Source organism: Juglans microcarpa x Juglans regia, chromosome 8D (genome assembly GCF_004785595.1).
Source record: "Juglans microcarpa x Juglans regia isolate MS1-56 chromosome 8D, Jm3101_v1.0, whole genome shotgun sequence".
In the NCBI taxonomy this organism is placed as follows: Eukaryota; Viridiplantae; Streptophyta; class Magnoliopsida; order Fagales; family Juglandaceae; genus Juglans; species Juglans microcarpa x Juglans regia.
The window spans coordinates 17,728,536-17,756,506 of NC_054608.1; the positions used below are offsets into that span (position 1 = coordinate 17,728,536).

The 27,971-nt window shown below is 37.5% G+C and overlaps 1 protein-coding gene and 1 long non-coding RNA gene across 2 annotated transcripts; both read left to right on the top strand.

Annotated features, from left to right (window-relative positions):
* Window positions 1-1,457: 1,457 nt before the first annotated feature.
* LOC121243227 (peroxisome biogenesis factor 10) lies at window positions 1,458-12,080 on the top strand. Its single transcript, XM_041141320.1, has 11 exons — window positions 1,458-1,699; window positions 1,798-1,829; window positions 2,846-2,935; window positions 3,341-3,435; window positions 3,553-3,760; window positions 4,111-4,180; window positions 4,283-4,361; window positions 5,150-5,283; window positions 10,415-10,509; window positions 11,246-11,337; window positions 11,458-12,080. The coding sequence occupies exons 1-11, from the start codon at window positions 1,477-1,479 to the stop codon at window positions 11,558-11,560; spliced, it is 1,221 nt and encodes a 406-aa protein (XP_040997254.1). The 5' UTR covers window positions 1,458-1,476; the 3' UTR covers window positions 11,561-12,080.
* On the top strand, window positions 4,368-5,011 carry LOC121243228. The gene is made up of 2 exons (XR_005936078.1): window positions 4,368-4,774; window positions 4,876-5,011. It is a non-coding gene; the product is annotated as an uncharacterized LOC121243228 (long non-coding RNA).
* Window positions 12,081-27,971: the final 15,891 nt, after the last annotated feature.

Sequence of the window (27,971 nt, forward strand, 5' to 3'; positions counted from 1 at the left end):
GCCATGTTAGCATTTTCAATAATATATTGGCAAGAACTTGACGAAAGTATTGATTAAGATTAAACTTGAAATTCCAGTGAATAAAAAGCTTTAAAATTTAGAAGAGTAACATGTTCGTTAAACATACTATAAATTAATAGATAATGTCCCATTAGTCCAATAAAATTAAGGGTGTCAATATGTGACATAATCCGTAAACCCAATACAAAATTAGCGAGTTTAGGTTTGATATTAACAGGTTTGGGTTAAAAAGGATCAATCTGTTTAACACGAAATCAACCCGTTTTAACTTATTTAGATTTTATTTCAAAATCAAAATTTTATTATTGTTAAGTTGTAATATTTATATTTTACAGTATGTTTATGTTTTTATTATTTTTATTATTGAGATTGAGATTGTAATTTTAAACTTATGCTCATATTTGTTATTGTATGGTTTGTAATTTTGATTTTATTATGCGTTAACATTTGAAAAATATTGATATATTTTTTAAAATATTGTGACTACTAATAAATATAAATCTTAACTTTTAGGTAAAATTATATTAATCAGGTAATGAGTTATGGATGTTAATTCAATCAATTTACATAAAACGAGCTTAAATAAATCGTGTCGTGTTAATATAATTCTAATTAATTATTAAACAAATGACACGATATGACTTGTTATTTAAATAAGAGGTTGTGTTAAAGTTTGAACTTTAAAAGTTTGACACGTTTAATTTAATAGGTCAGGTTTAGGTTGACTTATATAACCAAAATTTCATGATTTGACACGATATGATCTAAAAATACGATACACTACCCTAAATAAAATAGGAATGAAACAAGAGCGGAAGACATACTTTTTTTATATGAGCGGTGTTACTCTGCCGTCGGAGTAGCACCGTTCGTTTATACCGCTTTTTGCTTTTTATTTTTTTTTCATTTTTTTTCACATATTTGTAATATATTTTTAAAAAATAAGTAAAATATACCAATATACTTAAAATCACTTCTTTAATCACTAAGTAAAAAAAAAATATAAAAAATTTTATGCAGTGGTACACTAGAGTGGTACATTTTGGACAGCATACAAGCTTTTCACTTTTTATATTTTAAATCAAAAGTTGAATTTTACTTTAATTCTTCACAGGTCTTTAATTAAAAAAGAGCTTTGCTAAGGTATAAGCAGTTTGATGCACCAAACCGCATACTGACGTTGACATAACTTTTTTTATTGGAAAGAAATATAAAAGAAAAATTTTGAGAGAAGAAGAAAACTTTCTGTCTCATGAAAATTATTTCTGTCTTTAATTCATATCATTTTATTAAACTGATCCTTTACATGTCAATATCGGTGCGCAAACTCACTTAGATGAAGACTTTTCCATTAATAAAAAAAAAAAAAAAATTGGTCAATGCAACGATGTCGTCTCATTTGCTTTCGGCCTTTCGGGGCTTTATACCAAAAAAAAATGAGGGTGCTCAAGTTGGATGGATAAAAGTTTCAGAGAGATGGGATTGGGGAGGGAGGAGGCACCCGGTTCACGGGACCCGGGGTCCAGTGGGCAATCGGGTCGGAGCAGCGGAGAAGGGTCCATACCACGAAGGTTCCCACTGGCGGCACAGCCGGAGATAATGAGAGCCGCGGAGAAGGACGACCAGTACGCCTCCTTCGTCTACGAGGCCTGTCGCGACGCTTTTCGCCACCTCTTTGGTCCTCTTCTCCCTCTCTCTCTCTCTCTCCCTCTCCCTCTCTCACTCCCTCCCTCTCTCTCTCTCACTTTAAATTTACTGCATCTTTCTATGGTGTAGGTACAAGGGTTGCTGTAGCTTATCAGAGCGAGGTTAGCTCTTCAATTTTCGGTTTTCATTTCACGTGAATAAAAACAGAATTCAGGTTTAAAAAGTTCAGTATAGCTGATTAAGAATATAGTTGCTTTCTTCTGTCTAATAATTTATCAAAATGGCCAAAAACTTCTTTTTAATAATGCTTTTATTAGTTTTATATGTTTCTTTAGAACCCCTTTAAAGTTGATCAGTAACTTAAAACTAGTCCCAGTATGGTATAATATGGTTATTTAAAGGATGTACAGAATGTTGTAAAATGTTTTTTTTTTTTTTTTTTTTTTTTTTTTTTTTTTTTTTTTTTAATTTCAGTTGTTTGGAATATGTTCATAATATTCTACAGATATATAAAATGTTTCTGTTTCATTTTATACCATTTGCCGTAAAAATTTAAAAAAATAGTTGAGAAACCATCTTTGTGCACCTTTTTATTTTTTTTTATTTTTTATCTACAGTATCATCAGTCATGTTTCTAAATTCATTCTTATGTTATTTTTTGCTTTAATTACTTATCAAATTCTTTTTCTTAATTGATTTTAAAATTCCAATACTATTTCTGAAACAGTTGGTTAAAAAACTAAAATGTCAATAAAGCTGATAAAACCAAAAAGACACGTGTTAAGGCACATGTTATGAAAACTAAAAGACTAATAATTTTAAATATAAGCTTTTTAATTTAGTTATATGTATCATTTTTCATTTAATAAGTTTGGTTTAATGACATATACTAATAATCGAATTAGAGAGTCAATGACGTGGTCTAGTAGGAGTATTTTCATGTACTAATAATGTAATGAGGCATTGGATGTGTGGCTTCATAGGAGTAAAGCTCCATGGTTTGGAGTTTTATAGTAATATAGATTATTTGAATTTTACTTCTTAGAAACACTTTGCCTTTTCATTTTCTTGAGATTAGTTTTGGGAGTGTATAGACTATGCAACTAAATAATATCTATTTTTGGCTATGGGTTGTGAATGGCCCATTAGTGACGAGTCGTTTGGTTTTTATTGGCAGACAAAACTGTTAGGGCAGATGCTGTATTTTATATTAACAACTGGTTCAGGCCAGCAAACATTGGGAGAGGAATACTGTGACATCACTCAGGTGTGTGAACATTAATTTCTTGATATTTATCAGCTGTTACTTTTTAAGTGCTCTCAGAATCAGCTTTAACTTCTACCTTGTAGATATGAAATCGAATTTCCAAGGAAAGGTAACATTTTTCTTTGGATGGCATGAACCTTTTTATATGATTAATAGGTCAATCATCTAAATTTCCTATATGATGGTCAACAAGGAATTCAAGTAAGAGAAGATGTTTCATTTCCAATCTAAAGACCTAAATCATATGGAGCTTATTAGTAAACTTGAAATATCGAAATTCACACCATCTGCAACGGTGGTCCTTTTTCCCGGTTGGATTCTTGTGTATTTTTTTGCACATATGTGGAGATTAGTATTTAATATCTCACCACTTCATCTAAAATTAGTCAGTAATTGTTTCAATAGGTTTCAGGACCTTATGGACTTCCTCCAACTCCAGCAAGACGTGCCCTCTTCATTTTATACCAGACAGCAGTTCCTTATATTGCAGAACGAATTAGGTTCAAGAGTGCCTACTCTTTGATTTATAAATTTTACATTTATTTGTTTTTAACTGTTAAGCTATTACCCCTCATTGAAAAGTTGCTTATAGATACTTCTGAATTGCATATTCACAGTTCCAGAGCTGCTTCCCATGGAATCGTTCTTGCTGATTCACAGTCTGATGATGTCTACAACGACAGTGCTCCAGGAAGCGGCCATGTTCAATCTTTGGCGGAGACAAATCTTTCATCCTCCACATCACGAGAGTCCATTTCTTTTGTGAGAAGGTTGAAAGAGAATCTCAATAGATTATGGTTGTATGCAGTTCAAAGATGGCCTACGGTATAGTTATCTTTAGACATGTTTCTCATTCAAGTCTTAATATATGCATTTTGGATAATCTCTTGGAATTAAGTCGTCTTTCCATATGTATTTAGTTTGGGTTACAAATTTTGCTTTGAGCTTTTCATATGTCCTTAAACAGAACCCATGTCTGAAATGTATTTGACACAGACTGTTCCCTTTAGTATGGGGGTCGAATGTGTATTCTTTTGTGGAATAATATCTGTCTTTCTCCTCTTTTATCCTCTCTTTTTTAGTTATTAGTATTATGACTTAACTGCCTTGTTCAATTGCTTCTTAGAACACCTGGTAAACTGTTTTCTTATTTAGTTCTATGTTACTGCATTCAGGTGCTCCCTATAGCTCGGGAATTTTTGCAATTGGTTCTTCGTGCTAACCTCATGTTCTTCTACTTTGAAGGTTATTTCTTCCTTCAGAGGTTTATATATGGTAGTAGAAGTTAACAGGAGGCCTAGGGAGGGACTGGTTTTTTTATGATTTTGCTATCAATATTCTCTGCAGGCCTCTATTATCATATATCAAAACGTGCAGCAGGCATTCGTTATGTGTTCATTGGAAAACCATCAAATCAAAGGCCAAGGTAATGGGGTTATATACTAGAATAGAATCATGATAACTCCCTAGCCTGTTGGTTTGCTTTATAGGTTGTGTGTTTTACCCTTCCTTCTTCGACCCTAGTCCACTGTGGTGGGTAAGGTTTCTTTTTAAAATTTTTCCAACCAGTGTCATCTTATGTCATCATGCTGATCCTCTATTCAATGGATACGTATATTGCATATCTTATCAACCCCAAAGCACTTTTATTGGCTGAATCAAGGACAGAACTTGAATATATGCAATGATCCAAGGAAAGTCCTTGCCACATCTGAGTTATACTCCAAAGGACTAGTCAATGTTACAATTGAAGCTTTTGGAGTTATCATAAACCGCAAGAATTTGTTCCTCCTAGGGAATGCTGTATTGAATTCAGCACCCTCTCATGCTAACTGTGGGGTATCGCAATATGTCTTGGTTTCTTAAATGCATCTTTATGTCTGGTAATTTTGATATCATGATGGCCATCACTTGTTAAGTTTTGTATTTGATTTCATCAGGAAATTCTCACTGACAGAAACATGTTACTTCCATTGGAAATCCTTTTCCCCTTTTCATTGGTGATCACCGTCATGGGCAATTTAGTGCCTGATTCTATTGGCTGGCTAATTCAGTGCTGTGACTCATTTTCTCAAGGAAAATACTTTTTTATCTTCTTAACTGTTGCGAGGAAAAAAAAAACTGTTGCAAATATATTTATCACTCCATCTTGCCTTTCAGCTATGGGATATAATTAGTCTAAAATATACACTTTTTGAATTGGCTTTAATGCAGATACCAATTACTAGGAATATTTCTACTGATTCAGCTCTGTATCATTGCTGCTGAAGGATTGCGGCGTAGCAATTTATCATCTATTGCAAGTTCAGTGCACCAGACATCCTTTGGGACCCATCGAGGTTCAACAGGTTAGTGATTCCCTAATCTTGAAAGTCTTCATCTTCATATGTCGATATCTACACAATTTTGCCTTTTGTGGTCTCTTTTTCTTTTGAGTTTTTGTCGGGGGTGGGAGATGTCGGAGCTCACATGAAGTGTAACACCCCTTCCGTACAGGAATCTATCATGTATATAATTTTCAAAGCATCTGCTTTGTTATCTATTGCACCACGTCATCATATTATACTCATAAATACCATTTTTATATTAGTTAGTTTATTTTATTTTTTAATTCAATCTGTAACTTTTAGATTTGGTACTCCATTTAATTCCTTATATATTTATTGGTTGATTGTGTCAACACACTCATTTCCTTCATACCCATTGATTTGCTTCTGTTGCATGCCATAGAAGTAAAATGATTTGACTTGAAATTCCATGAATAAAATTAAAACCTTTCTTTTCTATTACATTTATGGATGTCAAGTTTGTTCGAGGGTGTAACACCCCCTTCCCGTAGGATAGAGATATTACTAACATTCATAACATGGTGCCCGGTAAATAGATTCATATCCTGAAATACCCCATTTATTGAAAAACATCAAAATGTTAAAACTGAATTGGACATAATTGTTTTGAAAACTGAATGTAAAGTGGAAGGACATAAACTAATCCTATGAATGACATAAAAGGAATCTAATTCGTGTGAATATCACTTATTCCTTCCTAATTTTTTGTACTAAATCTACTCCTGGCCATCCAGCTCTGCGTCATCATAATCACCATCTGTGAGAATTAAACATAGAAGAAAACAGGAAGACAAACAAAAATGAGTCGAATACTCAGTAAGTAGCACATCATACCGTAAAATATGATTTCACCTAGCATGGACTTAATTTTTGAAGACTCTTCGCAACATACATACAATATCACAGATTTACAATCATACACGTAACATAACTTTCTGAAAAACTTTACATACATACATATATCGTTACATATTCATATAGCATACTTATTCATCATTAACATGAGCGGAAGCATACGTAATCATGGCAAATATATAACGTGAATGCATAATAACTTGTTTATCTCGTCTTAACATAAGTGAAACACGGAACCTGGCATTACATGGAGTGAAACACGCTTGAGTCCGTGTTTCACTTAACTAGCATAATATGGAGTGAAACACGCTCGATTCCGTGTTTCACTTATCTTGCATAACATGGAGTGAAACACACTCGAGTCCGTGTGTCATTTAACTGGCATAACATGGAGTGAAACACGCTTGAGTCCGTGTTTCACTTCACTGGCATAACATGGAGTGAAACACGCTTGAGTCCATGTTTCACTTGTGATTCATCACGCTTGAGTCTGTGGCACTGTCTCAAAACTTTTTATCTTAATGCATGAGAATTTCTTAGGCTTCATTAACTTTTCTAACATGACAAATTCTTGTTCATGACATATTCTTGTACATGGCATAGCATAACATGACATAACATAACATGATCTGAACATTTTATGACATTCCATGGCATACATGATCCAAGTACTACATGAACATGGTATACATGATTTAAGTACTACATGAACATGGCATACATAATCTAAGTATTATATGAACATGGCATACATAATCTGGCTATCTATTACATGGCATATTTAACTTAAATTACTACATGAACATCTCATGGCTTCCATATGATTTTAGTAACATTCAATCCATCAACAACAAATTCATTCATTCAAGCATAATCTCATATTTCATCAGAGTTCATGAAAGGAATCTAACCTTGACTTGTCTCTTAGCGTAGCATAGATGATCATCATAAGCACATCATATTTTCATACATAACAATAATATTCACAGTACGTATGCATTTATATGATCATACTATTTACCTCTGAGTGCTGCTTCCTGATTTCCAACTTGTAGCGCGTTACCTATACAAGGTACTAGATGTTTACTAATTTCTTAGTGAACTTGTCTAGCATTCTAAACCTTGCAAGTCCACTGTGGATCGAGCTCCACAAAGAAGAATGGAACTGCACCTTAAACCCGTGGCAGATGCCATTTCTTTTTCTCTTCCTCTATCAAAGGGCCAATAAGGTTGCAATAAGTCGAGCAACTGGAGGGTGAAATTCTTGTCTACTAAACCTTGCAAGCCTATGAGGCTTTTCCATTGTCCTCCACCAAAGATCACAAGAGCAACATAAAGGATACTCTGAAGATCAAAGAAGACAGTCCCAAAGATGAAGATAACGCTTTGTAGAGTCCTAATTGCATGTTACATTCCTGCTTCCAGCTTATCACTATTGCTTAAGGACAGAGCATCATAAGCTAGGCCAAACTGCTTGGAAGCACAAGAGCCATCCGATTTCACAAAGGATTCAACCACATTTGCTGCTGACACCCTTGAGCGATGACCATGTAACCACAAGAAACTACTGTAGTAGAAATAGTAAGCCCGTACTCTGGTAAAAATCTTCCACAGTCATCTTTCATTTTTAGTTTTACTTCGAGATTCATGTACCGAAACTTCTCATCAGTTAACCTCTCATGAAGAAATTGATCTATTAATGAAACACAAGCCAACCAAAACAACTCATTTGTATTCTTTCTCAGAGAATGTGACAATCATACCTCAAACACCCAGACGGATTTCCATGGAAAGTACCCGTATAATAATACTCCCTCTTCAGTTTACAGAACACATGAAGTGGGTTTTCCTTATTTTCTTCTGAAACCCTCCTCCGCTTCCTTGACCCACCACCATCCTCCTCTTCCTCACTTTTACTGTCGTTCTCATCTTCACATCTTCACTCTTTGATTCCACATCATTGATCTTTGAACCACCTGGATTGAAGGTTCCATCCTGGTTTCCTGGTTTGTCTATTTTAGCTGTGACTGTGGAAGATGGTTTTGGGTCAGAAGTAAATAGTGATTCTGACAAAGCCGAAAGAGTTAGATCCGCCACCATCAAGAAGCCTTTCGAGGTTTCTCTACTGTGATCAGAGCCGGCGACCTTAGAGACCGAAGATAAATCCACCAGATTCTTTGGAGACTCTGAGATTTCACCATCATGAATTGAGATCTCGTCTATTACTACTGATTTTTCTTTTCCTTCTGTTGAACCTGTTGCCTCTTTCTTCTATTCCTTTAATTTTAGAGAGCCCAAATCTTCACTCATGCTCATATCAAGAAAGAGATACCCACTTCAAATGCCCTTGTTTCTGTCGGTGTAACATCATCTTCCAAGAGTAAGGGGTTGTTTGGAAATACTTTAAATCTCATCTCTTCTCGTCTCGTCTCGTCTTATCTCATTTCCTTCCTAAACATCACTTAAACACACACTTTCAAACTAATCATTACAACTTTTTCAAACTTTTAAACAAAACACGAAAAATAATTCAGTTTTTTCAAATCTCAAAACAAAAATAATTATAAAAAAATTTTATTCTTACAATATTTTAATTTTATAATATTTTTTATTCAACTTTTTCTCTCATTTCCCAAAACTCAATAAATACTTAACTTAAACTATCTCACTACAATTCACAAACTATCTTACTATTTATCAACAAAAAAAAAAAAAAAATTCACAAACTATCTTACTACTATTCACAAAATTCTCATCTCATCTCATTTCCCAAGCAATCTCTAATTCTCCGTACATCAATTTTTGTTGCTCCAATGGGTATATTTGTCTTCCATATGTGTATTCAATGTTCAGCTTCACGTAGTAAATGGTGTAGGAAGGTTTGACTAAGATCTTTAAATTTTCACCATCTAAAGACTTTACCGTGAGGACCCTTTATCCAGGATCTCTATGTATTTCATCATGGATTGCACGATGATAATTCTGAAAACAGAGTTGAAGTTCTGCATTACTCAATTCAGCCATATCAGGATCAATTATCTGATACCAACCCCAAATGCTTGATAAAATTACATTAAAAGATTCACTCACTTCGAGGGGAGCACCTCCAGCAAAGAAGAAGAAGATAAAGAAGAATTCAGAAAAGATCTAGTATATTTTCGATAGCCCCTTCTGAGCAGGGAACTGCTTCTTACATTGTGATGCCCTTACTGTGCCTAGCTAGACAACAAGAAAATTAAATGCAAGGGATTCAAATGTTACGGGCCGAGGCCCAATATCTGTCAGCCCAAAGTAAATAAAAGCAACTAATAACATAACAGGAAAATAAATGCTGGCTCATGGCTCATGGCTCATGGCTCATGGCCTTGTCCACAGCTCAATTTCTTCTTTGGGCTGTGATAGTTTATTTTGAAAAGGGGTTCTAAGAATCCTAATGGCTAGGAGTTCTAGCGTAAATATGTTGCTATCTTTGGATCCATTTAAGAGTCACAAATGGGGCTGGTTTCCAATAATTACGAATTAATAGCCAAAAATCAAGTGGGTTTGGCTAGAAAATACTTGGGCTTATCCATCCATATATGGGCCTAATGGGCTGAACCTACTCCATTTTGAATCTAGGTCCATAATTTCATATCCAATCCTATCTCCTCAATACTAGATCCTCAAATAATATAGTCTAAAAAAATTGGGCCCGTGGTCCAAACTTATAAAGCCTAAAAAAATTTGGGTCTGGAAGTTACAAAGGCATATTTTGAAATGATAAAAAATAAAACTCTAATTTCGTAACTATATGTACTTGGGTGTGACATGAAGTCAGATATATTCTACAGTAATGCTAGCTTTGTTTCCTTGTAACTCAGGAGGGTCTTTGGTGGAAAAAAGAAGCCTAGTAGCCTATTTTCCTATGATTATACACTAGCTATATTTCTTGTTTCACTTTTCATCAACATGTGTACCGAATTTTCTCCTTGAATGTGCTACCTATCAATGTATGTATGCTAGCAGAGGTTACCTGCACAGTTATCCACATAAGTTTGACCACTAGAGTTTGAAATAGGAAATAGCAACTTTTCAAATTTAGAGTGATCCTGTTGGAGCTCCTGAAAATAGCTAATGCAAAAATTAGTTTTAAATATTGCTGTTCTTGATGAAGATGAATTAACTACCATCTTTCTTCATTTGTAACTTTTGGCATGTCTATTACCATTTTGGCAAATTGTTTTGCCTCGCCCATTTACAGGAGTATAATTTATTCTCTCCCATTTTGGGTTTGTAGTGCAAGGTTTGCCTGTTTTAAATGAGGAAGGCAACTTGATATCTGCAGATAATAACAAAGGAAGTTGGGTATCCGATTCTTCTTCAACGTCTGAGGTATATATTTGCAGCCTTCATACTTAAGCCCTTTTTTTGATGTGGAGGGGCAAGGGGGGTTATTTCTCTGTTATTGGAAGATACAAAAATCCAGTGTCATTCAGAAATTCGGGCCTTCTTGTTTGACTTCAATTGCAGAAATATAATAGAAGGGCATCAAAGAGCAAATAGCCCAATATCGAAGTACAGTACAATAATTTGTTCGTGTTTCTACTTTGTCGGGTTAATTCATGGGTGGATTTGGTCAAAAGCTCATCAATCTAATGCAGATTACACAAACAAATGATTTTAGAAATTAAGTACAATGCCCTTGAGGAAACTTCTGATCTGATAGATCATACTCTTTAAAGAATAGCCTCATGGAAGAGCTTAAACATTTGTCAATCTTCATAAAACTCAAAACGCACAAAGTCATAAAGACTAGGTCCTTGTGGTGAATTGATTTGACTCGTTGTATATCATTTAGTCTTTATTTGCCAAGATTTGAAGAAATTCAGGCATAAAACTCTGGAAATTTTAGTGAGAAGATCAATGAAAAAAGAACATTTTGTTGAGCGGTGACATCAACAATTCTATCAGTTCTTGGTTCTTTGAATGAAGTTCTCTATCAAAGTTTTTTTTTGGGGGGGGATTCAGTTGAGGGGCTTCATTGGATTTGTTTGTTGTATTGTGATATCTTCTAAGTGGCTTATAGATACTAACTCATGTTTGCCAATCATTCTTTCAACTTTGGCAGTCCCAAGCAACGACTGGGATTAGCAAATGCACGCTCTGCCTGAGTAATCGTCAATACCCAACGGCCACGGCTTGTGGTCACGTATTCTGCTGGTATTGTCTATTTAGATAATTTATTCAGTCTGCTGCTGTGCCCCCTCCCCCATTCTTCTCTCTCCCCCTTTTCACCCTTCAGCACTTTCTATCCTGTTGCTTGACATGCTCTATTTGTAGGAACTGTATCATGGAGTGGTGCAATGAGAAGCCTGAATGCCCTCTTTGTCGGACCCCCATAACTCATACAAGCCTAGTTTGCTTATATCATTCGGACTTCTAGGATTTGATTATATTGGATTGCAGTCTGTTATATGCAGAGAATGGCATATAATCAAATATAATTGCAATTAAACAAGTCAATGCGGAGGATGGCAAGGCGCCATTGTTATCAGTCTGAGAGAATTATGTTCTGGGGTTGTTGAAAATGGCCACTGTTGTAACTTTTATCAACTGACGGCTTTCTCAAATGTCTCAAATGCCTGAAATCTGCGTTGTTGAGACTGGGTTGGAAGGCCAAGCGGCTCTAGATCAAGGTCTCTAGACTTTACTACTTGATAAGAGTTTGCTTCACTACTAAAGATAAATTAAGATGGTGATGGACAGAGCTCTCTACAATGGGTTTCGAAATGCACGTTGAGGGTGAATTTTTTTCATTAGATGTAAAATTTCGGGGCGGAAAAAGCCCACATTTTGTGTTTTTTTAATAATTGAAAATAAAACATGACTAAAATCACAACAGTGTAGTTTGTTCAGAAAGACGTGACTTATTTTTTCATATAAGTTATATTATTCATGAAAAATAGCATTTTAGCTCGCTAGGATTTTTCTCATTAGGTCTAGCCATTGGATTGTATGCTTGTTCTTCAAGAGTAACTCTTTACTGTTTTCATCAAGGCTATAATCATCTGTGAGAATTTTTCTCACATAAATCTTGCACAATAAAATTTATACATTGACAAGGTTTAATATGATCTATCAATTGTAATTTATTTTTCGGTAAAGTAAATCTTACGTAATAATATATAAAGCCAAAATAGTGTTTAAATTTTTGTGTAAGTTGTGTGTAAATTTATTACTTCTCTAAGTTAAACTGTAATTGTTTTGTTTTCCCAAGGGTTATACCCAAATAGAAGGTTTGGAGCTTTCTCTCATGTTGCTAAAATGGCTATTGTTAGAATTGTTTTAGCTATTGCAGCTGTGAAAGGTTGTCATAATACACAACTTGATATCAATAATGTTTATTTACATGGGGATTTATTTGAGGAAGTCTACATAGTTTTACTTCCTAGTTTTCAAATTTTTTTTTGGTGGGGGAGGGTTTGAAATAGGCCCTTGAATAAATCACTTTAGGGTTTGAAATAGGCCCCCATCAATGGTTTTCAAAGTTTTCAGCTTCTATTCTTAATATGAGTTTTCGACAATCTAAAGCTGATTATTCTCTTTTTAGCAAGATTACGTGCTCATCTTTTGTTGCCCTCCTTGTTTATGTTGATATTCTCATAGCTAGTAATGATTTAAAGTTTGTTGAGCTCTTGAAGTCTTTACTTGATGACAAGTTCAAGCTTAAAGATCTTGGCAAGCTCAAATATTTTTTTGGTTTAGAAATGGCTCGGTTTCCTGCTGATATTTCTTTGTGTCAAAGAAAATACTCTTTAGAAATTCTTCAAGATGCTGGGTTTCTTGCCTCTAAACCTGTTTCTTTTCTATGGAGCAAAATATCAAGTTGAGTAAGGAGGCAGGAGATTTATTGCCTGATCCTATTGTCATCGTAGACTTGTAGGTAGACTTCTTTACCTTACATTGACACGGCCAGACTTGTCATATTCTATTTATAGGCTCAGTCAATACATGGCTCAACCAAGACAGCTCCATTTACAAGTAGCCTACAAAATTTTACAATATGTAAAGGGCACTCCTGGTCATGGTATTTTCTTTCTAGCTGCCATTGCTTTATCCCTCAAGGCTTTTGTTGATTCTGATTTGGCTTCTTGCCCTAACAGTTGTCGATCTACCAGTGGTTATTGTATTTTCTTGGGGATTCTTTGGTTTCTTGGAAGACAAAGAAACAGTCCACTGTTTCCAGATCCTCCGCAGAAGCTGAGTATAGATCCATGGCTTCTACTACTTGTGAAATTGTCAGGTTTCTCACTCTTTTATCTGAAGTGCTAAACTTTTTTGTGATAGTCAGGCTGCCTTACACATTGCTGCCAACCCAATTTTCCATGAAAGAACAAAGCACATTGAATTGGATTGCCATTTCATTCGAGACAAAATTCAAGCTGGAATTATTAAGACCTTTCATTCGGCTTCCCATCATCAACTTGCTGATGTGCTGACTAAACCTCTTGGCCATCAACAGTTTCATCATTTAATAACCAAGATGAGAGTACATTCTATTTACTCTCCATCTTTAAGGGGGGGGGGGATCATGAATTCTTTTATGTGCACATGATTGTCACATGATTACTTTATTTGTACATACTATAAATATTGTACTTCACTTCACCTTTGTACTACACAAATACATGAAATTGATCTTTTAAATAAAACAGAGGTTTTAATCCAGACCCTTCGACTGCTTCTCTCTGCTAGGGTTTCATCCCTTTCTCTACTAGGGTTTGATCTTTACAATTTGTTTGGAGTTAAAGCAATGCGATGTGGGAGTAATACTGGAACGCATTTGCAAAAGCTTGAATGGGCTGAAACCGGTCATGTTAATGTGTTGTATAAACTGGCCTCAAATCATCATGATCATGGAATTTTAATGAACTTGTTGCCTATCGCCACATTTTTGCCACTCGCTTTTTACTACATCTCTCTTTCTCGTTTCATAAAGGTATTTTGAATATTTGGAGAAACCCCTCCAGAAGTTTTTACTCTACTAGAAAAGTATATATAAAAAAAAAAAAACACACGCACACGCACAATAGAACTCTGAGTACTTAAGGGTTTCTAAATATGTATCGGCCAGGGATTGGGATAGTAATTTAGGCCTTGTTTGGATAGTGAGCTGATATAAGATGGTTTTAGATGAAAGTTGGATAAAATATTATTAGAATATTATTTTTTAATATTATTATTGTTTTGAGATTTGAAAAAGTTGAATTGTTTATTATATCTTGTATGGAAATTTGGGAATGTTGATGTAGTGTTTCACAACCTAGGCAACTCCATGCTGCTAAGCTTGGTTTGGATTCGGTTGAGATAGAGAATGGGGGGCTCGAGGTGCCGTGATACCTCCGATGCTTAAGTTAGTGGTTGAGAGAGGGTGACAAAGCAAGTGCAAGAGAAAAATATTCAATTAGAGAGAGAGCCCCCCAAAGGGTGTGTGGGGGTGTTTATATACTTGGCCAATGTGCTCTTCTGATGAATGGATTCGAGGAGGTGTTGTCCATACTTGTCAGCCAGGTCATGGGGGTGTCGTCCACATCCCTTCCTACCACATTCCGTGTCAACCTTTTGTCAGGTGGCAGGGCCCCACACTTGATTGTGGCGACCATTGACACCTCAGTCCAGGCCGTGCCGTGCTTGGCATTGTCTTCCATTTAATGCGGCCTGGCCATGGTCAGGCGAGCTTGCCATCAGTGCTTGAGTGTGGGGGTTGTCCCTGACACCCCTGCTATTGAATTGTCGGCGATTTCGTTTGCGTTGCTTTCAGCGCCTGGGTGTCAGAGCCTTTCTTGACACCTTGATTTTACCCTGATGCCTTGATTGTGGGTGGTAAGGAGCAATCCATACTTCTGACTAGACCCCATGCAAGGCGCATCTTCTAATTTTCCCATTATGAGCCTTCTGGGTTGTCCTGCCCCCTTGGGTCTAGTCTCGGCCCATGTCTAGGGTATTACTCCTCTCATAGGGAAAGTTGTAATGATGAGATGAAATGAGATAAGATGAAACTATTCTGTATCCAAACGGGGCCTACAGGCTTAATTTCTGGCAGGCCAAATTAAGTTGACTTGGATTGTGCTCTTCCAATAACTTCTTTGGGGGCTATTCGGGTAAGTTGCATCCATATATTTGTTCTCTAATTAACTTACAGTAGTGTAATTGGCATAAATACATTCCTGGATGGTCACTAGGTGAGTGGGGAGTAGGGGCGTAGCTGGTCCGATTAGATTTAGTTTTGGACAAATTTTGAAACCGAGCCGAGATACACAGGTTTTGGAGATTGAACGTTCGGTTGGGGGAATTATGGACATTGATGGTTAACTTGAGAAGAGATTGATAGGTCACCAAAGTGTGGGGTACAATAGAGGCTTGGAAGTTGAAGCTTAGGCATCATCGGTGGATAGTATAACCTATTTTATTAGGTAATGAACCGTTAGGATCCATGGGGTGTTGTTTAGTAGTTTCTTGTCGAGTGGAGATTTTTGAACTGCATGGCTTGCCTCGAGGCTTTAAGCGTGATGTACTATTGAAAGAACTAGTCGTGCTAGTACTAGAACTTATGGAAGTAGAGGCAAAGATTATTAGCTTGATGAGCCCTTTGGAAATAGTTGGAGTTAGCTAAGCAAATTTTGATGATGAAATCTCTTTTAAGGGGGAAAGGATGTGAGACCCCAAAAATTAGGGTGTTTTAATTTATTTATTAGTATTACTTTTGTTTATTTTATTTTATTATTCTCTTGAAGCTCAATGGGTTATTGTGGGTTAGAATGGCTTGTTTTATTGTGTAGTGGACTGTTGGGCTGAATGGGGAGTGTAAAACGGGCCCAGCCCATGTGCAAGTGTGAGCCCAGCTCCTCCACCCAAAAAGGGCGTCGTTTAGGGCCTTAGGATGGAAAACCCTAAAACTTTTTTTTCCCTTCCCCATTCTTCTCCTTTCTGCGCCACACAACCCCTCTCTCTCTCTCTCTCTCTCTCTCTCTCTCTCTCTCTCTCTCTCTCTCTCTCTCTCTCTCTCTCTCTCTCTCTCAGCCATCTTCCCTCTCTGCCATAGCCGCGCCCCACACCCCTCCATGCCGCCACCACCTTGGCTCCATGGTCGGCATCGTTCACGTATCCCTTACCTCCGTCTGACCACCATTCGCTACCCCCAGTTGAAGCTGAGTTCACCGCAAGCGACTCAAGGCTTCTTTCAGCCATGTGAGCATCGTCGCCTCTGGCCACCGTCTCACCACCTTCCGTCGCATCGAACCTTCCCTCTCCCTCTTTGGTTTCTTGACTCTCTCTCCATCGCTCTCGCTCTCTCTCTCTAGCGACTCTCGCTCCATCTCTCTCATAGCTCATTTGCTACTGCTTGCCCCGTCGTCTAGCAGAGCCATGGTGGGCTACTCGAACTCAACCCCCATCCCTATGATCTCTCTTTCCTCTCTCAGACCCTTTCTCCTCTTGCTCTGTTACTCTTTCTCAGGGTTCCATCGTGTGTCACGGTGATGTGCACCAAGATGGACCTAGTTTTAAAGATCCTTTACAAGTTCTAGATGGGTCAATCACAAGATCGAGAGCTAAGAAGTGCAAGAAAGTAATGCAAGGATTGGTGCAATCCACTTGGGATGAAGCTAGTAAGAGCCCAACACACAAGATAGGCTTTAAAGAAGAAGAACCAGTTTTGATCCACGTGATACAAGCTATGGAAGAGTGCAACATAAATTAGGGCCTATTATTATGTTTATGTGATTGAAGGTCTTGGACTTATTTATCTCATTAAAGGGACTTATTTTATTAGTTATAGGAATTAGTCTAGAATGATTGGGCTTGAGGATGCTTGGCCCACATATGTTTTATTTTGTTGAACTAGAGTTTCAAGAAGTTACTGTAGTCGCGTTACTGTAGTTGTGACACTATTCATTCAGGGGTAGTTTTGGAAGAAAGAGCTTTATTTTGGCTAGGGTTTTAATTAGGTTTTGGTTTAAATACTCTTTGTGGCCTCATTTTATTAGTTTATAAAATTTGATGAATTTATTCATTGTGAGTTGAGTTTATCTCCTTTTGTTCTTGAATGAACTTTTGAATTTATCAAAGGCAAATCACAACTTTTGTGGCGTTATTCCTTATAATTTAGGTTCTTGAGATAGGTTTTTCAATGGGTCTAGATTTTCATATAATCTTGGTTCTTGAAATGAGTTCCTCAATGGGTCTAAATTTTCCATTGGCTTGATTTTGGCTTTCTTGGGTGAGTTTTCGAATTGATTGTGGGTTCATGGGATTCCATTTCCACATGGTTCATATCATTTGGTATTCAGAGTAAGGTTTCCAATTGGTATAAGGAAAACTTTAAATGTGTTTCATGAACGTTTATGGGAATATCATTTGCCATTTATTGAATTGTTACATGGACGTTTACGGGAGTATCATTCGCTCTTATTAGAGTGTGCATATAATAAAACCTTCCATACTATTATTTCTTATTATCATTTCGAAATTGTTTATGGTTTTAATCCACTTACTCATTTATCTTTGATACTTTTGCTTGTTGATGACAAGAGTAGCTTCGAGGGACATTTTCAAATTCTTGAGAAAATTAATAATAATGCATATAAAGTGGATCTTTCTCGTGAGTATCATGTTTTTATTACTTTCAATGTTTCTGACTGTTTTCTATTTGATGTAGGTGAAGATTCGATGCCGAATCCTTTTGAGGAGAGGGGGAATGATGGGCACCAAAATGAACCTTGTCTTAAAGATCATTTGTAAGTTCCAGATGGACCAATCACAAGATCGAGAGCTAAGAAGTGCAAGGAAGAAATGTAAGGATTGGTGCAATTCACTTGGGATGAAGCTAGCAAGAGCCCAACACACAAGATGAGCTTTAGAAAAGAAGAACCAGTTTTGATCCACGTGATACAATCTTTGATCCAGGTGAGTATCATGTTTTCATTAAAGGAGCTTATTTTATTAGTTATAGAAATTAGTCTAGAATAATTGGGCTTCAGGATGCTTGGCCCACATGTTTTATTTTGTTGAACTAGGGTTTCAAGAAATTACTGTAGCCGCGACACTATTTATTCAGGGGTGGTTTTGGAAGAAAGGGCTTTATTTTGTCTAACATTTTAATTATGTTTTGGTTTAAATACTCTTTGTGACCTCATTTTACTAGTTTATGAAATTTGATGAATTTATTCAGTGTGAGTTGAGTTTATCTGCTCTTGTTCTTGAATGAACTTTTGAACTTATCAAAGGTAAATCACAACTTTTATGGCGTTCTTTCTTATAATTTAGGTTTTTGAGACAGGTTCTCCAATAGGTCTAGATTTTCATATAATCAAAGTTCTTGAAATGAGTTCCTCAACTGGTCTACATTTCCCAATGGCTTTATTTTGATTTTCTTGGGTGAGTTTTTAAATTGATTGTAGGTTCAAGGAATTCCATTCCCACGAGTTCATATCACACATCGTCCTACCACTGTCGCTGCTGTGCCCTGCCCCTCCTGATGCCACTATAGTAAGTTTGTTTACCACTAAACTTGTATCTTAGTTTTGGGACGTGTTCAGATCTGACTAACAACGATTTCCATTTGTGCAACAATTTGTGCACGAGCACACTCACAGTTTCCTCTTGTTCTGAGAGGGGCACTTTAAGCCAGTGCGTGCTTGATCATCCAGTATTGCCTGTCTACATGGTAAGTACCTCTCCAATGCGACCCTTGAGTTTAGAACATAATTTTATCACTAACGTTGTGTGCAGTCTGGTTGTGTTGAGATGGGCTTTGGGCCCGATGAAGTGTTGGGCTTGATATCGTAGTAGTGGTTGGAAATTGGGCCGTGGGCCAGATGGAGGATGGGATTACGCGTGTAGCTGGGTTTGTGAAACTGTGAATATTGTGACTGATGTGATGTTGTATATTATCTGATGTGTGTTATGCCATGTCATCCAATATACTGCCTGTCTTGCATCTGCATTTTTACCGTAATTACTATTTGTATGATTATTTAGTTGTGCTGTGTTATACCGTGTTGTGTGAATTGAAAACTGGGTTTTCGTGTACTGGTGATATCATGTGGGTGTGTGCGTATGACGATCCCAAGCCGAGATAGGGCATTATCTCGGTGTCACTCGGGAGCATAATAAACTGAATGACGTCCCTGGGTTGTTGCTGGGTGACGAGCTCAGATAAGACGGTAATGCTCTCGTGCCAATTCTGTGGCCCCTCTGCTAGGATGCTTAGTCACGTACGCGCCAGGGGCATAGCTGGGCATTGCTCATTACAAATTCATATGCACGAACGTTACTCGTGGTGTGACGAAGGGAGCCATGGTGTGGGGATGGTTCCTAGGGGAGATCATGGTGCATGCGTAACTAAAATGATTTTATGGACTTTATGTGGATCACGACCCCATGCCGAGATGGGGCATTATCTCGGTGGAGCTTCTTTGATCACTCGAGAGTGTAATAAATTGAGTGACGGCCCCTGGGTTGTCGTCAGGCTACAACGGGCTTGGACGAGATGATAATGCTCTTATGCCGACTCCATGGCCCCTACGCTGGCGAGGGCTAGAGGATGCTTGGTCACGTATGCGCCGGGTGCAGAGCTGGGCATCGCTCATTACAAAGTCATAAGCACGGACGTTACCCGTGATGTGACGAAGGGAGCCAGGGTGTGCGGATGGTCCCTCGAGGAGACCATGGTGCATGCGTAATAAAATGGTTGTATTTTGGGCCAAAGGGGTTTTTGGCTTGAGTGTTCTGTTTAAATGTGTTATTTTGGGAAAATGTGGAAGAAATGATATTGTGGTCTCTTGTTTGTATGGCTATTATACTTTGTTGGTTATATAAATGCACGGTTTAAACTCTTGGTTGTTGCATTTTGATTACTTACTGAGATTGTGAAATCTCATTGTGGTATTCCCACCTACGGTACCATGAACCGTAGATTTTGATGCAGAGGACGAGTATAAGCAAAAGGGACCGACCCCACTGGAGGAGTGAAGATTTGGGGACTTCTTCCTTGTGTTATTGTTGTGTTGTTGCCTTTTTATACCTAGTGGGATGACTGTATTAGTTTATGGATTATTTTTGTTGGAGTTTGTAAATTTGAATTTCTAGTACTCTTAGCAGTTTAGACTGCCCCTTTTTACTTCTCTGCTGCGTCTATAACTATAAACTTTTAAGTTCCATGCTTGCACACACTTGCTTTCACGTTGCGCTTGGGGTGTGTGATCCGTGCGGTCCAAGCCTTGGTGTCGTGAGTCCCTCCAAATCACACGTGGGGGTTGAGTGTGCCACAAATTATATGTTATATCAAATGTTAAATTAATTTTATGTTATAAGATTAATAGACATGAATAATAAGATTAAAGTTTCATGTTATATTAATTAGCAATTTAGCATATATTTTATATATTATAAAATAAAAAATTATATATATACTGGTCCGATTCGGTTCAAACCACTTTTAAAAATATGAAAACCGATACCAAAACAGTTTTGGACCGAATTCGATTCTTAAGAATCTATATATGACCAGTTCTTAAGTGGGAGGCGTGTAGGGTTTGACATTTAACCTGTCAGCTCGGAATGCCCATTTTGTTTACGTGCATGTATGTATGTGTGCATATATATTATATATATTGCAAGGTGTTCGTTCTTGTAACATCCCGCTCTTTCTTGTCTCTAATGGTGAGCAAATTTCTGGGGACAGAATTTATTGTAAGGAGGGAAGGATGTAACAGCCTGCTCCTTTCTCTCTCTAGCTATCGCAAGTCTCGTCTTGTGTGCTGAACCTCGAAGGCATGCTAAACCTTGAATATTTTAAATGTCTTGAAAATATTTATATGAGGTATTTCTGTATTATTGGACCAAGCTTTATTTTAAGTAAAAAAATTATAATATTTTTGCGAGCTCCAAAAATATTATAATTGTGAAAAATCATTTTATCTAAATAATTTTAGTTATTTAAAATATTATGGTACTTAAATTATGTTGAAAACTCTAATTAATTAGATGATTTTATTCTCTTAAAAGTAATTAGCAAAACTTCATTATTTTATTAATGATGAAAGAATATTATTTTATAAACTAAAGTTGAGTTTAAATTTATGATATAATATTCTATTTTAATTCCTCTCATTGTTTTTAGTTAAGTCAGTGTTTAAATTCCCATCGTTGGATCTAGGTTAGGGATCCTAGATGAAGGGCTAGGATTAAATACCCATAAGGGAAACACTAGCCCTTTATTCCCCCACTTTCTCTCTCTCTCTTCCCTCTCCCCTTATGCTTGACGGAAGCCCCTTTCCCCTTAACCCGATCTGCTTCTCCAGCCTAGCCCCATGCTGTCGTAGCAGCCACACCACCGGCCACCAAAGCACCTCCAGCCATCATCGGCCACCACCCCACCGAACCCAGCCCCTCACGACAGCTCCCTCACATAAGCCCCCTCTCTCCTATCGGTTTCTCCCTCCAGCCCCACTGTCGAGCTTCCATAGCACGACAACCCTCTCATTTTTTTCTCGAAATGGGTTTCACCCATACATGGGTTCTCCACCTTAGCCCGCCGTACGCTGCCACCCATGGTTTCCAGCCGCCACCTCGAGCCTCCCCTGGCCGCCATTGACCTACCCTACCCATCCATAGCCTCGATTTGCCCCTTACGCGTCCTCACTCTCCCATGGGTTTCTCCACCCATTTGGCCTAGATCCGCACGCCCAAATAGCCCCCAACCATCATGAATAGCCACGGTACGTGGCTAGCCGCCATTGTGCACAGCCTTCCACCGCCAACCATTACCTCAACCACCTCACACAGCCTAGATCCACCTGCCAAAGCCTAGATCTAGTCAAGAAACCCTAGATCTGTCCACTCGAAATAGTCCCATTATAAGGTCACGACAGTGGCCACAACAGAATGGTCACCGCCCAAGGCAGTGGCTTCTGTGTGTCCCGAACAGCAAGCAACGCACGAGTTATGCCAATGATGGTATAACTCTCTTTCCCTTTCCCTCGTTAGCTTTATTGTGAAGTTGGTTGTGGACTGTGATGTGTTGTGGAGTTCGCTGTGTAGTATGGTGATGTGAACTGTGGTTGTGTATGTGAAGTGTTGGGCGTAGTTGTGTAGTGTACTATGTAATAGTGTTGCGAACTGGGTTGTATTGGTAGTTGGGAAGTGTGCAGTAAGGGTGATGCGTGGTGTAGTGTGGATGGAGAGAGTACACGTGGAGTGTAGTGTACTCTCGCGGCGTAGTGTGGAATGGAAAGAGTACACGTGGAGTGTACTTTCGTGGCGTGGTGTTGATCGAAAAGAGTACACATAGGGTGTACTCTGTGTGGCGTAGTGTGGTATGAGAAGAGTACACGTGGAGTGTACTCTGCGTGGCATAGTGTAGAATGGAAAGAGTACACGTGGAGTGTACTCTCGTGGCGTAGTGTGGAATGGGAAGAGTACACGTGGAGAATACTCTTGTGGCGTGGTGTGGATAAAAAAGAGTACACGTGGGGTGTACTTTGTGTGGCATAGTATGGAATTGGAAGAGTACATGTGGAGTGTACTCCATATAGTGGAGTGATGCATTGTGTGGCATGTGTTGTAGTAGTGCGTGGCGTAGTGTGTTGCGAAGGGAGTACACATGGAGTGCACTCCATGTGGTGGAGTGATGTACCATGTGGCATGCATTGTAGTAGTGCGTAGTGTAGTGTGTTGTGAAGGGAGTAAATGTGGAGTGTACTCCATGTGGTGAAGCGATGCATCGTGTGTGCGTAGTGGTGATGTGGCGTAGTGTAATGTGAAGGAAGTACACATGGAATGTACTCTCGTGGCGTTGTGTGGAATGAGAAGAGTACATGTGGAGTGTACTCTGCGTAGCATAGCGTGGAATAGGAAGAGTACATGTGGAGTGTACTCTCGTGGCGTAGTGTAATGTGAAGGGAGTATATGTGGAGTGTACTCTCGTGGCGTAGTATGGAATGGGAAGAGTACATGTGAGGTGTACTCTTTTGGTGTAGTGTGGATTGGGAAGAGTACACGTGGAGTGTACTATGCGTGGCATTATGTGGAATGAGAAGAGTACACGTTGAGCATACTCTCATGACATTATGTGGAATGGGAAGAGTACACATGGAGTGTACTTGTGACGTAGTGTGGATTGGGAAAAGTGCAAGTGGAGTGTACTCTACGTGGTGTAGTGTGTTGTGAAGGGAGTACATGTGGAGTGTACTCCATGTGGTGTAGTGATGCTCCGTGTGGTGTGTCGTGAAGATATGGATGGTTGCATAGTTAAGGAGCGTAGAGCGTGATGAGTAGTGTCGGGAACTATGGAACAGTGTCCTAGATTTGTTGTGATGTGACCGGTAGTCCCAATTACTGGTATTACTGTGTAGTTGTGTTATGTTTGGGAGTACGTATGAAGTGTCAGGAACTGTGGAACAGTGTCTCGGAGTAGTTGTGATGTGACCGGTCCCAGTGACAGGTGTCACTGTGTAGAAGTATTATGATAGTAGTACATATGAAGTGACAGAATGGTGCAAGAGTGATTTAGAGGGAACGTGACGGGATGTCATGATGTGGCAAGAGTACGTGAGGAACCGTACTCGTTATGAGTTAGGAGTTAGAATAGAAGTGACGTAGCAGGATGCCAGGTGATGTGACAAGGTCATGGTGTAGCTTGGGAGTAGTCTCGAGCTATGTAACTTGACGTAAGGTGTAGTTGTGAATAGAGTCTTGTTGTGTTAAGTGTTGGGATGAACTATGTAGTTGGACGAGTAGGATCAAGAGTCATGCGTGTTGAGTTTAAGAAAATGTTGTGATGAGTGTACGAAAGTGTACTCTAAATACCCTATTATTAGACGAAAAGGTTAAAATATGAATAGAAATAATATGAATTAATGTGTATTCTTGAATTGAGTTTTTATTTACTTTGGAATACTCCTGAGTAGATTTTTATATTTAATTTCAGAGTCTATAAAAGAGCAAGTCCAAACCCAGTCAAATTCAAAGGACATTCAAGTGGGCAAGACGTTGGCACTAGGGGTGATAAACAGTCCGGTCGGACCGAACCGACCGGACCGAGACTTGGCCCGGTTGGTCTCAGTCCACATTTTAGAGGACCGAAAAGTTTCGGTCTGATCCACGGTCCAGGGTTTTTCCGGATCGAACCGGACCAAATGAAAAAAAAATATTTTATATATAATAATTGTACAATTAACAATATAAAATTTTAAATATGTTATTAATACTTGTTAATATTTTATAAATTAACAATATTTAATATATATCTTCATCTAACCTATCACAATTAATAATATAAAATTTTAAATATGATATTAACACTTGTTAATATTCTATGAATTAACTAATATATAATATCAATTAGTTAATTATATAGTAATTATACAAATTAATAATATAATTTTCATCTAATTTATTATCATAGACCATATAAAATATTTTTATATTGAGTTTGTTACTTAACCACATTAATAAGTCACTTAATTTAATTTCGTATTTTAAATAAATTTTTTTTATTAATTATTTAAAAAAATAATAAAAAAAATTAGGCCGGACTGATAACTATCGGTCCGGTCCGGTCCCTTTGGGTGTTCAGTCCGGTCCGATCCTGACCATTTGCACCCCTAGTTGGCACAACTTGAGAACTTTCAACGAGTGTAGGACTCTTCAAATAAGGATAATGATGAGGTTTGAGAGTAATTCGGATCAAGAGAAAAAGTCAGTCCGAAATTCGCTAGAAGACACAACCTGTACATACTTTAGTATTTTGATCATAAATTTCTGTGTAAATATCGGATTGATGCGATTCTTTACGAGTTGGAAATCTATCTTAAAGGGCTACAAAGTTGTCTCTAATAAAGATTTTCAAATTCAAACTCCTGAAGTATGTACGTGGTTGCCAAATTGAGTCCTAAAATTTAGACGATTTTGTATGTGAGAATATGAAAGACATTAGGGTTTCTTTCCTACCCTATAGAAGTATTTCATTAGCATAAAATTGGGGGTTAATAAAAGGGGAGACGACTCAGTTTGAAGAGGGGGCGACAAAATTAATTTCCATGGCCGCTGTTTGCTTTATTTTTTTCATGAGACTTTTTTTGTCCATTATATTTATGGGTAACTATATTCTCAAGTAGGGTTAGGGATGAACTTGCAGCTTAGATGGTATTTTTAATTTACATATTTGATTTTCAATTATTAAAACTCTTTTGTTTTATCATTCTCAATTCATTTTTGATGTTTTCTTCTCTGAATAAGAATATAATTTATTCTATTTATAGATTCAGTCATACTTTTTCTATTGAATGGATTAGCTTTTTGATTATGTTTGGATCAATTATTTTTCTATATTGGTTTAATGTTTTGTTGCAATATCGCTTCTTAAGTATATTGTCGTCGTTGAATTATCTCAATAGTGATAGTAATTTGCGTATTTTAAAAGTGGTGAATGATTTTTCAAAGGGTTACATTTGATTTAATCTTGGTTTATAAATCTATACCTTCCGATTGGGAATTGAGTTCCCAATTGAGTTATTCAATGAATTAAGAATAATTAAAATATTAGATTTGTGCAAGGGATTCCCGACACTTACTGTTTGTCAAATTTGAGTATTTTTTCCGTTAGTCACTTTGCTTCACTTTAATTTGGATTTAAAATTAATTTTTGTTCGACATTAATCATTTACTAATTTTCTTTAGTTTTTTTGTTTATTCTACTATTCTTTTAATTTGTCTCTTTGTGGAATTGACACTCCAAAGCTGTGCTACAACTATCGTGTTATTCTTTGGGTGTAATCAAATTTTGGTGCCGTTGTCGGGGAGACGGTAGAAGAATTGCTAGATAGGTTTTTATTTCAGCAGTTTGTAAAGGCAGTAACTTCGTTCCCTCTTTTAGCTTGCTGCATTATTATTTTTTTCTTTTCTTTTCATAGTATTTTTAGTTTTTAGTATTTTGTTACCTTGCATGCACAGATATAGAGATACTTGGGTAGATTTGCTTGTAGGCCTATGGAAGAGTCAGAAACAAGTTTTTTAAATCCTTTATTTGACAATTCATTTATTCCATAAAAAAAATAAATGAACACGAAAATCAACCCATTAGAACTTTTCATGATTACCTCCACCCTACACGCACAGCCACACCATCATGCATCATGTTTCCAGCTAATACTCACCATCTGGATTTTAAAACAAGGATGATATAGTTACTCCCTACTTTTCATGGTTTGGAAAATAAAAATCCATATGTGCACATTAGGGAGTTTGAGGAAGTAGTTGCGACTTTTCATAGTCAAAATGTAACTGATGACGTTGTGAGACTTAAGTTCTTTCTTTTTTCTTTGAAGGATAGAGTTAAGAGTTGGCTATACTCACTGAGACCCCGATCTATTGGGTCATGGAATGAGATGATTTAGGTCTTCTTTGATAAATACTTTCCCCAACATAAGACCAACGCATTAAAAAGATGAATATCCACCTTTGCATTAAAGGACAATGAGTGATATGAACCCGCGGAAATGAAATCCCTTGAACCCACAATCAATTTGAAAACTTCCCAAGAAAGCCAAATTCAAGTCAATGGATGGAAAACTTAGACCCGATGAGAACTCGTTTCAAGAACCTAGATTATATCAGTCTTGAATTTGTATCAGTCTTGGGAAAGATTTAAGGAGTTGTTGAGTATGTGTCCTCACTATGCGTAAGAGAATTGGCGCTTAGTGGGCTATTTTTATGAGGGACTTACACCTAGAGAGTGCCAATTTGTGGAGATGATGTGTAATTGTGAGTTCTTACATAAAGATCTTGATGAGGCCATAGAATACCTCAATGAGCTTGTTAAAAAAACTCACACTTGGGCTGGACCTAGTGCTATTGAGAGCACAAATAGGTCACGACTTGTAGGAAACCCAAATGGTGGTGAAATTTACCATCTTAGGGAAGAGGATAGCCTAAAGGCTAAGGTTGAAATGCTCACTAAGGAGTTAGATGTGTTAAAGACTAAGGACTTAAAGCCAACATATGTGGCTAATCATGTAGAGTCTTTTGGACCATGTTTTGTGTGTGGTGGGGTAGATCACCTTACCCAAGAGTGTCCCACACTTGCTGAGATGAAATGGATATATGAGGAACAATGTAATGCCTTAGGTATGTACAAGAAGCCTTTTACACCTCACTTTGATACCTATAATCCAAGATGGCGCAATCACCCAAATTTTAGCTGGGAAGTCTGAAAACCAGCCACCTGCACAACCCCCTAGATCATATCCTGCACCATATCATGCACCTTCATCTTCTAGAGTCCTTTAGAAGATATTTTGCATGCTTTTATTGAGGCACATGGTAAGACTAACCAAAAGTTTGAATCTTTGAGTAAGTAGATTGTTGAAGAAAATAAGGAGTTAAAGAGCCAAGTGTCCAAATTGATGAACTCTTGGAGTGTGAATGAGGGAGGTAAGTTTCCTTCTCAAGCTCAGTTTGCACTCCATGGTCAACACATGGCGCAAGAGAATTTGAAGGATGTGAATGCCATTGTGACGAGAAGTGGTAAGTCATTACACATCCCAACAATGAACAAGCCAGAGGGTGTTGAAGAGGAGCAAAAAAATAATAGTGCTGAGTTGCCCAAGGAAGCTGAGGTAATCAAGAGCCCAGTTAAGATACCATTTCCTCAAACTATTGCATGTAATATTGGGAATCATGAATTTGGGGAAGCGTTGCTAAATTTAGGAGCTAGTGTAAATTTGATGCCTTATTCTATTTATTTGCAGCTTTGCTTGGATGAAATTAAGCCTACTTCTGTTGTGCTTCAATTG